Here is a 16,400-nt window from a genome sequence, read left to right as displayed (position 1 = left end):
GTACAGGGTTCATTGTAGGATTAGATACTGCATTTAGTTGTCTTGTTTTTTTAGCCTCTTGAAAAAATGAACGCGCGGTTGTTGTAGAAAATACAGAGAATTCAGTAAGGCAGAAAGAAAGTCAGTCTCTTGTAATCCTGCCACCCAGAACTAACTACTATTGGCATTCTGTGCCCATTCAGCCTCTGAGGCTTTTCCTAGGTTTGTGGGGATTTTTTTAATATAATTTTTTAAAACCAAAAATCATGGCTCTTCACGTTCTAGTTTGTAGCCAGTACAGTCCATTCATATTAATGATAGAGGGTTTTTTTTGGTTTTTTATCCATATGTGACCAGAATAGTTACTATCAAAATTCCCTAAAGCAGCATTTTTTTTTTTTTACTAGACCTCTTTTTTTTGGGCCATGACCCTCAATAACACATTTTTACATCACAGTCCAGTAAACATCCATACCTGTATACATGAAAAGAGTAAGGAAGCTATGCCCTTACTATATGTGGTTATTTTGGTATTTTCCATTTTGCAAATGGAAATGGTTTCAACTCATTAAATTAATTTCATGACCTGTCAGTGGATTTTGTGGCCTGTAGTTCAAAAACCCTGTTAGACCAAAATGGAATAGGAAACTCGGGCTGCCTTCTCCCTTGCAGGGTGCTCTGCCAGGCAACTCCCTTTGTTCCAAATTTGCCCCAAATAGAGTATCAATTGGCTTTTACTTTGAAGGCTGATCTGTCACCCAGATGTGGTATCAGCACTGGATGCATGTGTGATTTAGATCTAGAAGGATCTAGTCTGCTTTTCTGCTTTGTAGATTTCCAGCCTTTAGAGTCCCTTTACTTGGGTAAACTCCAGTCTTCTCTGTAAATAGTTTCCTTTTGACTGGTAACATTGGGTATTTGTTAAAAGTTGCAAGTCCTTTTGCTAGTCTTAGGCCCGTTAAGTTACATGAAATTTTATGTTCTGAATATCAACTTAAATTTGGTATTACAGAATAATTACTAATGCTGTCTTCATCTTTTTTTTCTTTAATAGTATAGAACGTTTGAAAAGTTCATAGATAGTGGTGAAAGGGGAAAAAGTCACGATCTTCCTCTCAACCTGTGACATTTTAGTGAACAATCTTTTCGAGTTCTTTCTATGCCAACATTATTCAACCACATATTTGTGTGGTATATGACTATTATAAGTTTTTCTCACTTGGTAGCAGTTGTAAATCTGATTCACAGTGTTTCTAGTATGCAGTGTTAGAAACTGCACAGAAGAATGTGGCAACCCTGGACTTGAAAGTGACATTTAAACTTTTGGCGGGCTGGTGACTGCTGACTAGCATCCTAGAGCTCACATGGAGTGTGGCTCTACAAAGTCCCTGGGAAACGGTTTCCTCAAGCTCTTTCAGGACACAGGCCCTCGGGAGTGTGAGGTTTTATAGAAAAGCACTAAATCACTGGTTCTGATCCACAGCTAACAAATGGCCCGGGCAGTCGGACGTCACAAGTAAAAGTTGTAGAAGTCAAGCCTGATCTGTTTCCTCCATACAAGTACAGCTGCACTGTAACGCTGGTAAGTGTGGCCAGGTGATGGGTTGACAAGGACATGGGTTTTGCTTTTAGGTGGAGGGCGAGTAGAAGTCTGAGGGAGGTGGGGAGTGGTAGTTAGGAGTGAGAGTAGGGTCAGGGATAGATCATTGGTTCTGAAGATCCCTTCACTGATCCAGATGGTAGCCGCTGGGTGAATTAGCTAGGTGTTTTGCAGGCGAGATCTATAGCGTGTAGGCCAGCTGAGACCTGGATGTTTCTTGGAGTAATTGGACATGAGAATCCAGTCCAGCTGTAGCATTCAACAGTCTTTGGACCTTTTAGCCTCAAAAGTCTGTTATCCACTGGTAAGTGTGAGAAAGGTCTGTTTTTCCCCCTTAAAATAGAGTCACAGTCAGTACTGGCCTCTTAAAGGATTTGAGAAATGCTTTGGTCAAGCATCTTTGTTTAGCCTCGCATTTCCCACAGACCTTTTCCCTCCCCACCCACCTTTTATTTTTATCCTTATTTACTTATTTTATATATCTTTTTAAAAAAAATTTTTTTTTTTAACGTTTATTTTTGAGACAGACAAAGCATGAACGGGGGAGGGTCAGAGAGAGGGAGACACAGAATCCAAAACAGGCTCCAGGCTCTGAGCTGTCAGCACAGAGCCCGACACGGGGCTCGAATTCACGGACCGCGAGACCATGACCTGAGCCGAAGTCGGCTGCTTAACCGACTGAGCCACCCAGGTGCCCCTTATATATCTTTTAATGTTTGTTTGTTTTTGAGAGAGACAGAGCAGGAGTGGGGGAGGGGCAGAGAGAGGGAGGGATAGAGAATCCCAAGCAGGTTCCAGGCTCTGAGCTGTCAGCACAGCGCCGCAGGGGCTCGAACTCACGGACTGCGAGATCATGACCTGAGCCGAAGTTGGACACCTAACCTTCTGAGCGACCCAGGCACCTCATCACCTTTTATTTTTAACACAGCATATATTAACATCCCAGTAAACATCCCAGTCAACAAACAGAGTGGGACTCTGGGGTCATCCTTTTACAGGGGAAGCCACATGGAGCAGTGGAATAAGCACTCAAAGGACTTAGTCCCAAAGTGGTTCTGGCTCTGCTGCCAGCATGCACATGACTTGGGGCAAGTAGGCATCTTTGCTTCTCTGGTCCTCAGTTTTCACCGTCTGTAAAATGCTGCATCAGTTTAGATATCATGTTGGGGCTCTTTTTTTGCTTCTAGCATTCTCTAATTTTATTGATCCTTAGATACCGATTAGCCAGGTAACTTTTGGCAGGTTCTCTGCCTGAATTGAGTAAGATACACAGATTTTGAGAGAGCAGCTGGATTTTTAAAAACTCTTACCTGATAAAGGCAGACAGGTACAGAACCATTCATTCCTTCATTCAGAAAATATTTACTGAGAGCCTGCTCTGGCCAGACCCTCTGCTAGGGATTCTGTAGTAACAAGACAGGACAGTATGGTGGACTAGTGCATAGACTGGCCTGATCCTTAAGGAGAATATCTCCTTTATCCTGAATATCTGCTCAGGTTTCTTTTCTCAGAGACTAATTACTACCTTCTCCATGCCATCTATACCATCACCTCCCTGTCCCTTTGACTACAGAAGGCCACTAGGGTTACTATCTGGGGGGAGCTTCCCAGGACCTTCTCTTTTTTGATTAGATAGCAGCATGTCACAGGAGCCTAGATGCCAGAGATTTGAGCTTAGGTAGTCCAGAGGTCCTGATTGTCTTCAGAAGGGTGTGGATGCTTGTTCACCACAGTCTTCAGCCTTCTGCTAGAATAGACCTGCTTCTCTCTGCCAGTAGCCTGGACCCTGAGGGCATTTGAATTTCTAACATTTTTTAAAAATATTGATTTATTTATTTTTTTGAGAGTGTGAGTGAACATATAGGAGCATGTGTGAAATTGTGTGGGGGGGGGGGGGCGGGGGGGAGAGAGAGAGAGACAGAGACAAAGAGAGAGACAGAGAGAAAGGGAGGGAGAGAGAAAGAGAAATCAGTCCCAGGCAGGCTCGGCACTGACAGCACAGAGCTGGACCCAGGGCTTGATCTCACAAACCATGAGATCATGACCTGAACTGAAACCGGGAGTCAGACGCTTAGCTGACTGAGCCACCCAGGTGTTCCATGGCATTTGAATTTCTGACACTAAAGAGTCAGCTCACTTGTTTCACAGATGGGGAGGGACTTGCCAAAATTATACAGGCTGTATTAAGATTGAAAGGAGGTAACCGCAGAGTAAGGATCTTGCATCAAGGCTCTTTGGAAGTTAGTCTAAATCTGGTTTTGCCATTGTCACTTTCTTCTCTGATTTACTGATAGCTGGTCATCCTGGTTTTTGACTCTGCCCAGGTGTAACTTTTGTGGAATTGAATATTGGTTTTACTTTTTTAGGATTTGGGCCTCGCTACTTCAAGAGGCCGGGGAAAGTGCAAGAATCCCTCTTGTAACTACGTCTACACCAACCGACATAAACCGCGGATTTGTCCCAGCTGTGGTTTTAACCTTGCTAAAGACCGGACTGAGAAAACCACCAAGGCTCTTGTGAGTTCCTCCCCTAAACACATCCCCTAGCCTTGTGTTGGGCTTTGTTAGTGGACCTGTTTTAGTAGAAATAAAATGATTTCTTGGTACATGATCATAATTAGAACACCAGAACTGGAACCAGTTTTAAATTCTGGACCTACCCTTCTCTTTGGGCTTCCTTGTCCTCATTATTAAGTTGAGAGACTTGGAGAACGTTCTAGCCCAGTGGATCAAGAGTTCTTTCACCAAAGAGAATGGGAATACAGGCTTTACAGAGGATTCTTAAGGGGTGCCTCGTGGCTCAGTTGGTTAAGCATCCCCTCTTGATTTCAGGTCAGGTCATGATCTCACAATTTATGAGTTCGACCCCTGCTGGTTGCACGGAGCCTGCTTGGGATTCTTTCGCTCCCTCTCTTTCTGCCTCTCTCCCTCTCCTGTCTCTAAAAACTAAATAAACTTAAAGTTTTTTCTTTAAATAGGATTTTGAAGAGAGGGACGGAAGGGTTACATTCTTTTAGTTCTGAGACCTGGTGGAGCACTGGTAAATAGTATTTTGGTAAACAGAGAATGCCAGTCCTAAGACTTTGTAGATTAGATCACTGCCTCTCAGGTTCCTTATAGAGCTTTTGGCTCAATACAAAGCTTCACTTCTAGCAGTTTTGGCAAATCTCTGAAGTTGGACCAAACTGTTTGGAGTGTAAAACACATTCCATTTGCCTCATTAGGGCTCATTTTTTATTTATTAGAACCAGGAAAAAATGGGTATTTTCAGAGGTCCTCAGACTTTACACGTGAATTTTTTTTTTTTAATGTTTATTTTGAGAGTGTGTACGTGCATGTTCTAGTCAGGGAAAGGGAGAGAGAATCCCAAGCAGGGTCCACACTGTCAGCGCAGAGCCCAGCATGAAGCAGAGCCCAGCATGACGCTCAATCCCACAAACTGTGAGATTATGACCTGAGTTGAAATCAAGAGTCGGGCGCTTAACCGACTGAGCCATCCAGGCGCCCCTCCACGTGTGAATTTCTTTAAGTGTACAGAACGTTACAGTACCTCAGGCAGCAGATGGAATGACTAGGTTGAAGGTAAGAAGATAGATCTCCCTGATCTGCCTTGGGAGGAAAGAGGATGGCGTACAGAACAGGTCAGGATCCAAGGTGGAGTCTGGCCACTCCAGATCTAAGCTGGACTTTGCAGGGTGGATACGATTTGGATGGAAGAGGAAGGCATGCCATACTCCAGGATAAGCATGGGTACAAGCGAAGCGCTAGGGAGCCTGGTGCTCTAATCACCTAGAAGAGAAAGGTGTGTGTGTGTGTGTGTGTGTGTGTGTGTGTGTGTGTGTGTGTATGTGTATATATATATATATATATATGGAGGAGTATGCAAAATAAGCTGCTTGAAAGGCATATTGTGGCCATATTGTGGAAGATCTTTAACATTAGACCAGACAATTTGTATTTTAGGCGATGAGGTCACATTGAATGTCCTTCATTCATTGTGAGGGCTAGAAGGTTGTGTCAGGAAGGAGGCATATGGGGGTTTGGGAATGGACAGGACTACCGAGGTGGTGAGAACCATTTCAAGCTAAGTTTTCTATGGATATGGCGGCAGGGCAGGGGAGCTCCTGGCAGATAAATCTTACCCCGTGGTCCCAGGTTTGTTTCCATACTTGAGGTGGTGTTCTGAGGTTATCCTTGTGAGAAAGGGAAATAGAACTAAAGTATGTGGGCACTGATGGCTTAGTGGAAAACACATGGGGACTGGGAATAGACAGCTGGGAGGACCCTCAGCTGGATGCCATCCCTCTTCTGAGTTTTAGTTTCTCCAGTGACAAAAGCGGGCCAGGTAGATTGTATCTGGACAGTTTATTCTCAGGGCCGTGAACCCCAGAGAAGACTCAGAATTGAGCTTCAAATAATCTGTAAATCCCTGAAATAGCATGTAAAATGGGTCCATAGCTTCCATCACATTCTGTTCCATTGGCTGCTCTCTGCTGGCAGTGAGCTTCCTGGATCTTCTATGCCTTTAATGGGAGGAAAGAGGAGGTTTTCACTTAGTGTTGACCATATTCTGCCTTGACTCTGTCTTAGCTCCCTGTGACACCGTAATCTCTTTTAGGACAGGTGTATCTGTTCCCCCATGCCTTCTGACCTTGGAGTGTGCATACTCAATGTATTGATCACGATCATGGAATGGAATTGAGTCCTGTATAAGTAGATGCTCTGAACATTCCTTTCTCCTATTTGATTGTAGCAATTGGTGTGGTTTGCAGAGTGGAAATGGATGTTGGTTCCCTGGATCGAGGATGATGAGGTGACCTAACTTTCCAGGTCAGACAGGAATTGTTCAGGGACTTCTAGCCAATTGATTTCAAATCCTGCTCTTGGAATTTTATATTCTTTTGTCTTTGGTTGATAGCTGCCTACCTCCAGTATCCTTCTGACATTATGTCACCTTTCAACTTCCTAAGTTTTAGAGAAATAAAATGTAATTACTGTTTTTCTGTAAACTAAAACACTGGTCTGAGACCCAAGGACCTTAGTGTGTAATGCTCTCTGGAGCCCCCTGGTGGCCATATGCTTCCTGCGCAGTTTGTCATTGGTAGCTGTAATTAAGACTGCAGCAACTCTGGGCTGGAATGGTCTTCATTCCTGTCTTTCACTGTGGCTCAGAGTAGAAGGATAGTATCCCTGCCAACTACTCTTCCAGCCCATAGTTCAACATAGACAGGGCTGGGAACACACTGTCTCCCAGGGCAACTCATTCTAGTGTCAGTCAGCTCTCTGCAGTTGTTCTTTTTCTTCCAGCAAGCATGCATTTGAATGCCTACTGTAGGTCAGGCCTTTGGAGATACAAAGATAAATAGAACATGGTCCCTTCCCTTGAGGAACACACAGTCTCATGGGGGAGAAAAGTAAGTAGCCAAACTACAGATAAATGAGATGAGAGCTATAGGTGTGCAGAGTTCATAGAAAGTTCCTTCTTGTTATTAGGCAATTAACTTCTGCAAAGCAACATATTATATGTCCAGCAAATAGGAATTAGAATCTTTAGTGTGCTCTCATGCTGGTTTTGGGAATCAGCAAATAAACAGGAACCTTATACTCACTGAAAATAGGGGAACAGTCTCACCAGCTGTGAGACAGTGAATTCTGCAGTAAAAGGATGGACTCTGGAAACACAAGGGAGGGAGTGATTCCTGTTGCATTTATACAAGGGATCTCGGAGGAACCTCCATTTTTTAATGAGCATTTCAGGACCTTAGTCCTGAAAGCCTTTAATTGATATATGAAATAGTTCCCTTGTACTCAGAAGATAAAAGTGTTAAAGACAAATACCTTAAGTAGTGCAGATATTTGGTGACATATCAAAACTACCATTTGTAGAGCTTTCATTGTCTACCAGGAACTATGCTAAGTGCTTTTTTACTTGCAGTATTTTGTTTACTCTGCATGATAACTCCAGGAGATTACTAGTACTTCATCCTTCATTTCATAGATAAGAAAACTGAGGCTCAGAAAGATTCAGTAGATTGCTTTGGGTCACAAATGTATGGCTATTAAGTGGCATATCCAGGATTGAGACCCGGGTCTGTTATTCTCTAAACCTGGTGAATGGGAGCTTACCTCTGAAACCATTTCTGAGTGATGTGTATAATCCTCTCCTTTTACTGGTAGAGAACTTTGTGCCAGAGAGAGAACACCTGCCTCGAGTCACGCAGCGAGTTACTAACTGAGGTGGTTTGGAAACTAGGTTTCCTACCCTCAGCCACGGATGGGCCCATCCCTCTGCCGCTGGCAGCCTCTCAGCATTTTAGACCAAGGCTGGCGGTGCCCTGGCTGTTTGCTGATCATTCAATCTGCTCCTTTCCCAGGAGGTCAGCTCACCGCTCCCAGATGTGCTGAGTGCCACAGAGCCCCTGAGCCTGGCCCAGAGGGAGGTGCAGCGCCAGTCCACTCTGCAGCTGCTGCGCAAAGTCCTGCAGATTCCTGAGAACGAGTCTGAGCTGGCTGAGGTCTTCGCCTTGATTCACGAACTCAACAGCTCTCGACTCATTCTGTCCAACGTGAGTGAAGAGACGGTCACCATCGAGCAGACCTCTTGGTCGAATTATTATGAGTCTCCGTCCACGCAGTGCCTACTCTGTAGCAGCCCATTATTCAAAGGGGGACAAAAGTAAGCACCCCTTTCAGATTTACCCTGTCCCTAGCTGCCATATCTTACTTGGCCCATCTTGCCCCTTTTTCTAAACTTCTGTAAAGCTATATCCTTTGAAGATGTTATTCTCTGCTTCTCTTAGGTTTCCTTTGCTTTTTCAATTGCCTAAAGTAAAATCATAGTGATTAGTAATGATCCATTATTTCTATTGAAAATGTCTGAAAGTTGTTGTCACCAAGTTAGGATTTCATTTACATCTGGACTGCCCGGCACAGTGCTTGGATTTGGGAGTTCAGGGCGATTGGTTAAAGTAGGTAATGAATCCAGAGTAGTATTAACTTAAGGGGTGATTCCACAGACCACATGCCACCAGAGCAGACACCCACCTAGAAAACCTTGGAACACGAGCTCCAGCATCTTCATTTGCCTACTTCATTAAAATCTTGAGAACTTTGCCGTTGATCACTGAGCCCTGGAACTGCATAAGTTGATTTCCTTTATGTTTTTCTGTCGGTGATGTTTTGGTACTAGCTCCCTGGCCGGGCCCCAGGAGTGCTGGCTGCTGACAGCCAGCCGGCTACAGGTGGTGACTGCCCAGGTGAAGATGTGTCTGAACCCTCATTGTCTGGCCCTGCACAGCTTCACGGACATCTATGCAGGTGGGTGTCATTGTCTGGCCCTGCACAGCTTCACAGACATCTATGCAGGTGGTATCAGCCTTTCTTCCTTCAACGGGCCCCAAAACAGGCTTGGGAACAGCCTCTCTTGGTCAGACCTCTGGCTCTTTGAGCACTGCACCTTCCCTCAGATGTGGCTTCTGAGAAAGAGGGGATTTTTTTCTCATGGATGTGTTGGTGCCAGAAGATTACTTCTGGGCTCTTATATTAGGGCTCTTGTATCTTGGATCTTTAGACAAAGTTAATTTTTAAATAACAGATCTTCATTGTGGAAAAAAATAGAAAATGCTGACAGGTACAAAGAAGAAAATAAAAGGGAATATGGGATTTATGGGTTTATGGTTTTTCTTTCAGCAAAAGTGGGGTCGTGCCAGATATTGTTTTGGGATATTCTTATTTTTTTTATGTTTATTCTCAGAGAGAGAAAGCGTGAGCCTGAGTGGGGGAGAGGAACAGAGGGGGTGAAAGAATCCCAAGCAAGCTTCACACAGGGCTTGATCTCATGACCATGAGATTGTGACATGAACCAAAATCAAGAGTTAGATGCTTGGGGCGCCTGCGTGGCTCAGTCGGTAGAGCGTCTGACTTCGGCTCTGGTCATGATCTCATGGCTTGTGACTTTGAGCCCCGCGTCGGGCTCTGTGCTGACAGCTCAGAGCCTGGAGCCTGCTTCCGATTCTGTGTCTCCCTCTCTCTGCCCTAACCCACTCGCATTCTGTCTCTGTCTCTCTCAAAAATAATTAAAAACATTAAAAAACAATTTTTTTAAAAAAGAGTTAGATGCTTAACCGACTGAGCCACCCACATGCCCCGGAATATTCTTTTTAAGTTTGGCAGTGTACCATGGGCATCTTCCTGTGCCAGCAAGTGGGGAAATACATGACCATAATTAGAGAGTGTATGGGACTCCATTTTAGAATTCTCTTTATAATTAACTCTTTGTGTATAGCCTTAATTATTTCCTTTGGACAAGTGCTCAAAACGGAATTGCTGCGTGTTCACCCATTCTCCCTGTATGTTCATCAGCATCAGACATTTGTGGAACATTCACCATGTACCACCGTTGTAAGAATTTGGAATTTGAATTTCATACGTACACTTGAGTGCCAAAGATTAGAGTATTTGTGATTTATTTTTGTCTTCAGAGCCTTACACTGCCTTGTTTCGTATTCACGCTCTCAATGTCTTGTATTGCCCAACTGAGTTTGTATTATTTTATGCTTTTGCCAGTAGATAATGAGAGTGCCATTTCCCTGCAGTCTATCTGGGTCAGTAGTACCTAGGATTATATATATTTTTGATTTTAGCTTTAATTTTAAATTTACATCAACAATAACATTTACTTCATTGTCGTACAGTCACATGAGTTCTGACAGGTGCACCGAGTTGTGTACCTGCCACCACAATCCGTATATAGGACAGTTCCATGGCCTAAAACATTCCTCCTGTGTGTAATCACCCCTGACCTCTAGCAGCCATCTGATCTCTTCTTCATTCCTATAGCTCCATCTTTCTAGAATGTCATTTAATCCAATCATAGTATGTAGTACTTTTTAAAAATATGTTTTAAAGATTAAAATTCTTTTGAGTGTAGTTGATACACAATGTATGCAGTATTTTAAGTGAGTCTGGCTTCTTTCGTTAAACATCATGCCTTTGAAAGTCATCCACGTTGTTGCATGTATCAGCAGTTTGTTCCTCCTTCTTGTTGAGTAGTTTTGCATTGTGTGAAGTACCACAGTTAGTTTATCTGTTCACTTTTTGAAGGACATTTGTGTTGTTACCAGTTTTGGGCACTTTTGAATAGAGCGGCTATGAACACTCATGTACGGGCTTTTGTGTAAACACAAATTTCCATCTTTTGGATGAATACCGAGGAGTCAGACTGCTGGGCCATATGCTAAGTGTATCTTTATTTTTGTAAAGGAATTGCCAAACTGTTTACTTAAATGTTTGTACCATTTTGCATTATGTCCAACAGGGAATGAGAGGGTTTTTTTGTTCTTGTTTTTCTTAGCCATTCTGATGGCTGTGTGTAGTGGTATTTCTTCGTGGTTTTAATTTGTGTCTCCTCAATGACTAGTGATGTTGAGCATCTTTTCATGGGTTTATTTGCCATCCACATGTCGTCTTTGGTGAAGTATCTGTTCCATCTTTGGTCTGTTGGAGTAGATTGTTTTCTTACTGTTAAATTCTTTATAATTCTGGACCCATAAGTCCTTTGTCAGATAAGTGATTTACAAGTGTTTTCTCATGATTTTTGGCTTGATTTTTCATTCTTTTAAAGAAATCATCCACAGAGCAGAAGTTCTTAATTATGACAAAGACTACTTCATCAGTTGTTTCTTTTAGGGATTATGCTTTTCGCAGTCTACGGTCTCTCTACGTCAGTGAAGACCATATATATTTTTCTGTGTTTTCTTCTAATTTTTATAAGTTTATGGATTACATTTAAGTTTGTAATTCATTTTGAGTTAATTTTTATATAAAGTGTGAGTATAACGTGTGAGGCCCAGATTGAGTTCTTTCTTTCTTTTTTTTTTTTTTTGCTTGTGGACATCCAGTTGTACCACCATTTGTTGAAAGATAGTCTTTTCTCCATTGAATTGCCTTTGCTTCTTTGTTGAAAAACAGTTGATCATATGTACGGGTTTATTTCTGTTCTCTGTTCTCTTTCGCTGTTTTATGTTGTCTGTCCTTTTGCCAATACCACACTGGTCTTGATTACTACAGCTGGATAGTAGGTCTTAAAATCAGTTAGTGTGAGTCCTCCAACCTTGTTCTTCCTAGTTGTTTTGGCTATTTTAGTTCCTTTGCATTTCCTTTTTTTTCTTTTTTTTTTTAATTATTTTTTTAATTTTTATTTTGAGAGAGAGCACGTGCCAGTTGGAGAGGGGCAGAGGGAGGGAGAATTCCAAGCAGGCTCCGCACTGTCAGCACAGAGCTCTGGGCTCAAACCCACTTACCATGAGATCATGACCTGAGCCGAAATGAAGAGTTGGACCCTCAACAGACTGAGCCACCCAGGTGCCCCTCCTTTGCATTTCCATGTAAATTTTAGAATCAGCTTCTCAGTATCTGCAGAGTCCTACTGGAATTTTAACTGGCATTACATTGAATCTATAGATCAATTTGAAAGTTTAACACGCTTAAAAATACTGAGTCTTCCAATCCGTAAACATGTCAATCTGTCTTATTAGGGTTTCTTTTATTTCTTTCATCAGTGTTTCATAGTTTTCAGCATGTAGATCCTGCACATATTTTGTTAAGTATTTCATTTTGTTCAATTCTAAATGACATGGTTTTAATTTCTGACTGTTCAGTGTTAGTGTAGAAATACTGTTGGGTTTTGTCTATTGAGTTTTTACCCAGTGACCTTGCTAAATTTCCTTACCAGCTTTAGGAACTTTTTGCAGATTGGTATTATAATTTTTTAAAGTTTTGCCAATTTGATAGGTAAAAACTGGTGTATCATTTCCTAATTTGTTGCATTTCTTTGATTCTTAAGAGGATTCTATGTTGTTTTTTCTTAAATCTCTTTTGTGAATTTCTTTTGTTTCCATCCTTCATTTGAATATTTTGTTGTTGACAGAGTTATTCCCCAGTTTATCAGTTGTCTTTTAATTGTGGTTAAATTTGTGGTTTTTTGGGTTTTGTTTTGTTTTGGGACACAAAGGTGTTTTTTGTTTTTTGTTTTTTTCTTTTCTTTTTTTAATTTTTATGTAACCAGATTTGGTATTCTCCTTTATGGATTCAGCCTTTGGTATCATGCTCGGAAAAGCCTTCCCCACTCCTTTATACCCTTCTGTAATGAGAACACATATTCTAGAACTTGCTTTTGTGCAAATTTATGCTTTATGTTTTGTGCAAATATAAAATCACCCTCTTTTATTTGTCTTCAATTGATTGTATTTAAATTTTTCTGAGTCTTTCATCTTCGGATTTTGTTAGGGGTGATTTTATAGTTTTTGTTACATCCCTGGGCTAGAGGGTACTCCTGGCCTTCCCCCACAGTGTGGCTGTTGAGAAGTAGAGGAAGGGCAGCCCCGCTGGTAATGAAGACTGAGCTGGGCCACAGGGACGGGTTTTTTATGAAAACATTCTCTACACATTTAATTGCGTGCTTTTTTCATTTAACTGTGTATTATGGACGGCTCCCATGTCAGAGCATTTAGGTTTACCTTATTCCTTCTAATGCATAATTTTCTATTTGAGAAATGTACCATAATTAATTTAGCTCTTACACTGTTGCTGGACATTTAGTTTGTTTCTAATTTTTTGCCATTGTAGATGTTTTACCATGAGTTTCTGTGTTGCTTCTTTTTAACTCTGCAGGTCTCTTTAATGTGGGGAACAAGCTACTAGTGAGCCTGGACTTGCTCTTTGCAATCCGAAACCAGATCAAGTTGGGGGAGGACCCCAGAGTGTCCATCAGCACTGTTCTGAAGTCAGTGCAGGAGCAGACAGGTACAGGTTGTCGTTCTCCCTTTTCCGTGCTAGTTCTGAGTTCCCTGGGAATTTTCAGTGCTGGGCTTCGGTTGAAAGAATCATCTTGCAGAAGAATCTGATAGTTCGGAAAGGAGACATTCTTGACTTCCCTGGTACTCTCCTGCTTTTGAATTTTACGAATGCCAAATTAACTTTGGGAAGAATGAGTCTTTCCATCCAGCCAGGGACCCCCAGCACGAGGTTAAGCTGACTCTTTAGAAGTTCATCCTCTGATCATATGGGTAGACAAGGCCTCACTGCATGTTGATCAGACTCACTCTGAGTACATAGCTTCTGGAGGTCTGCTACCGGTCCCAGGGCTCATGTTGAGACCTGAGGGTGGTGACCACCCTCCTTATTATTAGCAATTATTTTCTCCCTTGCTTTCCTTCTCTCTGTTGGTGCTTTTCCCTTCCTATCCCTGCAGGTTTCCGTTCCCTTGCACCTTGCTTGCTAGGAGGTCATATAGAGTACTGCAGAGGTTCTGGGGTCAAACAGGCTTGTGTTTGAGTCTTGGCACTGCTACTTAGTGGCAGTGTATTTTTGAACAAGTTATTCTCTGTGCCTCAGTTTCTCCAGTTGTAAAATGAGGATGAGAATAGCTTCTATTTCATAAAGATGTGAGAGTTAAATGAGTAACGTATTTGAAGTTGTTTGCACTGTGTTTAGTGCCTAGTAGGTACTTAGTGCGAGGTGGTTACAACTCTGATTGGAATTGCCCTTTGGGGTTGCCACCCGAGCCCTTAGGGCCAGGGTGCTTGACCCTGGGGTGTTCTTAGGGGAGAAGCAGTCTTGCAGAGATGCTGTTCTTTCTGGCCATTGGCTCGTGCCCAGTGGCCTCACGGTCTTTTGCTGTGACTTCTCAGAACTCTTGCTCTCCTTGCAGAAAAGACCCTGACCTTGGAGGAGCTGAGCCAGCTGCAGGAGCTGCTGTGCAATGGCTATTGGGCTTTCGAGTGCCTCACTGTCCGAGACTACAATGACATGATCTGTGGCATCTGTGGTGTGGCTCCCAAAGTGGAAATGGCCCAGAGGAATGAAGAAAATGTGTTGGCACTGAAGAGTGTGGAAGTAAGTATCTCCTGCCGCCTTTAGAACTGTCCTCACACTTCGGCAGCCACCTTCCTTCATGCTGTCCCAGGAACAGATGGCTCCAGTCCTGCCTGAGAGAGGGGAGTGGCTTTTTATCTAAGGAAGGCTGGATGGAAGTTATGGCATTTGTTACTTGCCAACAAATTTATTAAACATGAACCAGGTACACTTTTTAGACACTTGGGACATGGCAGTAAAAAACCTATAAAGTTCCTGTGCTCATGGGGCTCGAATCCTGCTTTGGGAATGTGGGAAATCCCCAAATTTGAGAATTTAACAGGAAACAAACATTGTTAATAATTGTATGTTATATCAGTGTCTATATTATATGTAGTAAGTAGTAATTAAAAGTAGCATAGTGACAGTAAAGCAGGTGAGGAGAAGAGAGCAGTTTGGTGGAGAGCGGGATTCCTGTTTTCTAGAGGGTAGTAGGGGGAGGCGTCTCTGATATGGTGGCATTTGAGGAGAGATCTGAAGCCCACGTAGCTCTCAGGGGAGGAATATTCCAGGCAGAGAGAGCAGCAAAACATGGTCTGAGGTGGGCTTCCTCTGCCTGGTTGAGGAATGGCAAGGAGGCTGGTGGAGAGCGGTGGAGAGAGTGGTGGGATGTGTGAGTTCAAGAGGCTGTGGGAGGCCAGACTCCACGGGGGCACATGGGCCCCTGTGAGGACTTACACCAAGTGAGATGAGAGCCATGGAAAGAAAGTGTGGAAAAGAGTGACCTGATCGGGGACTTAGGTCCTTAAATAAAAAGTGTTCGCAGAGGTAATACCAAACTCAATGGGTTTTATACCTTAATTCTAACATCTCCAAGAAATCTATGATTCTGATCAGAGAATGGTAAAAGCAGATGTATTTCTCCACCTCATTGTATAAGACCAAATAACCTTGAAAATAAAACCAGCCATTTACTATAGGAACAAATCGGAGCTGATTGTATTCATGAATACAGATGACACAGTGCTCTATAGGATAATAACAGTGAGTAGAGTAACACATCATGACTAAGCTTATCCCGGGAAACCAAGATTGTTTCAACGTTAGAAAATATACTAATGTAATTTGCTGCCGTACAGGTAAAAGGTAGAAACCCATATGATCATTTCATTAGATGTAAAAAAAGGCTTTCGTTATTATTTAACACCAGTTTCTTTTTTTTTTTATATTTTTTAATGTTTATTTATTTTTGAGATGGAGACAGAGCATGAGTGGGGGAGGGGCAGAGAGAGAGGGTGATACAGAATCTGAAGCAGGCTCCAGGCTCTGAGCTGTCAGCACAGAGCCTGATGCGGGGCCCCAACCCACACACCGCGAGATCATGACCTGAACCAAAGTCAGATGCTTAACTGAGCCACCCAGGCGCCCCAACCCCAATTTCTGATAAAACTCTTAGTAAACTCAGAAGAATAGGAATTTTTCTTAACCTGGTTACATGGTGTTTCAAAAAATCCCATAGGTTCCTGAACTCTCTCCCACGATCATGCTGAGAGGTCTGGTCTGCATGCCTGTGAGTAGGCTAGCAGTAGCGTAGTGGTGGGGTGTGAGCTCCCCATCCATGAACTTGCAACATGAAGTGTCTCTTGAGGCGCTGGACCTTCAGCTCATCTGTTCTCTACCAGGGGTGGGTGCGGGCCCTCTAGAGAAAAGCTTGGGTGCATTTTGGCATGGCCAGCTGAGCCTATTAGGGATTTAATGCACATGCCTCTGTTTCTTCCCAATTAAAAAAAAAACAAAAAAACAAAAAAAACCCATATATTTTGATTACGTATTCCTTTGAAGGATGGTGGTACATAACAAGACATACGAACGTAAGCATAGTGCTTCCTGGAGTCTTGTAAGCGTTGTTTGTAGATAAAGTAAACTATAAAAAAAATTTTGCTGTTGTGTGTTATGTCATCAAGAGGCTA

General features: G+C 42.7%; 1 protein-coding gene across 5 annotated transcripts in view; it reads left to right on the top strand.

Annotated features, from left to right (window-relative positions):
• Positions 1–16,400, top strand: part of HMGXB3 (HMG-box containing 3) — a 47,166-nt gene that overhangs the window by 23,079 nt on the left and 7,687 nt on the right. For all 5 annotated transcript variants that reach the window (XM_027077018.2, XM_027077017.2, XM_015083563.3 and 2 more), the window contains 6 exons: positions 1,463–1,561; positions 3,946–4,095; positions 7,953–8,254; positions 8,768–8,895; positions 13,249–13,380; positions 14,288–14,472. In XM_027077018.2, coding sequence (XP_026932819.1) covers positions 1,463–1,561; positions 3,946–4,095; positions 7,953–8,254; positions 8,768–8,895; positions 13,249–13,380; positions 14,288–14,472 — 996 coding nt within the window. The remainder of the gene's footprint in view (positions 1–1,462; positions 1,562–3,945; positions 4,096–7,952; positions 8,255–8,767; positions 8,896–13,248; positions 13,381–14,287; positions 14,473–16,400) is intronic.

This window comes from Acinonyx jubatus, chromosome A1 (genome assembly GCF_027475565.1).
Source record: "Acinonyx jubatus isolate Ajub_Pintada_27869175 chromosome A1, VMU_Ajub_asm_v1.0, whole genome shotgun sequence".
Classification (NCBI taxonomy): domain Eukaryota; kingdom Metazoa; phylum Chordata; class Mammalia; order Carnivora; family Felidae; genus Acinonyx; species Acinonyx jubatus.
This window is presented reverse-complemented; position numbering and strand designations above follow the sequence as displayed.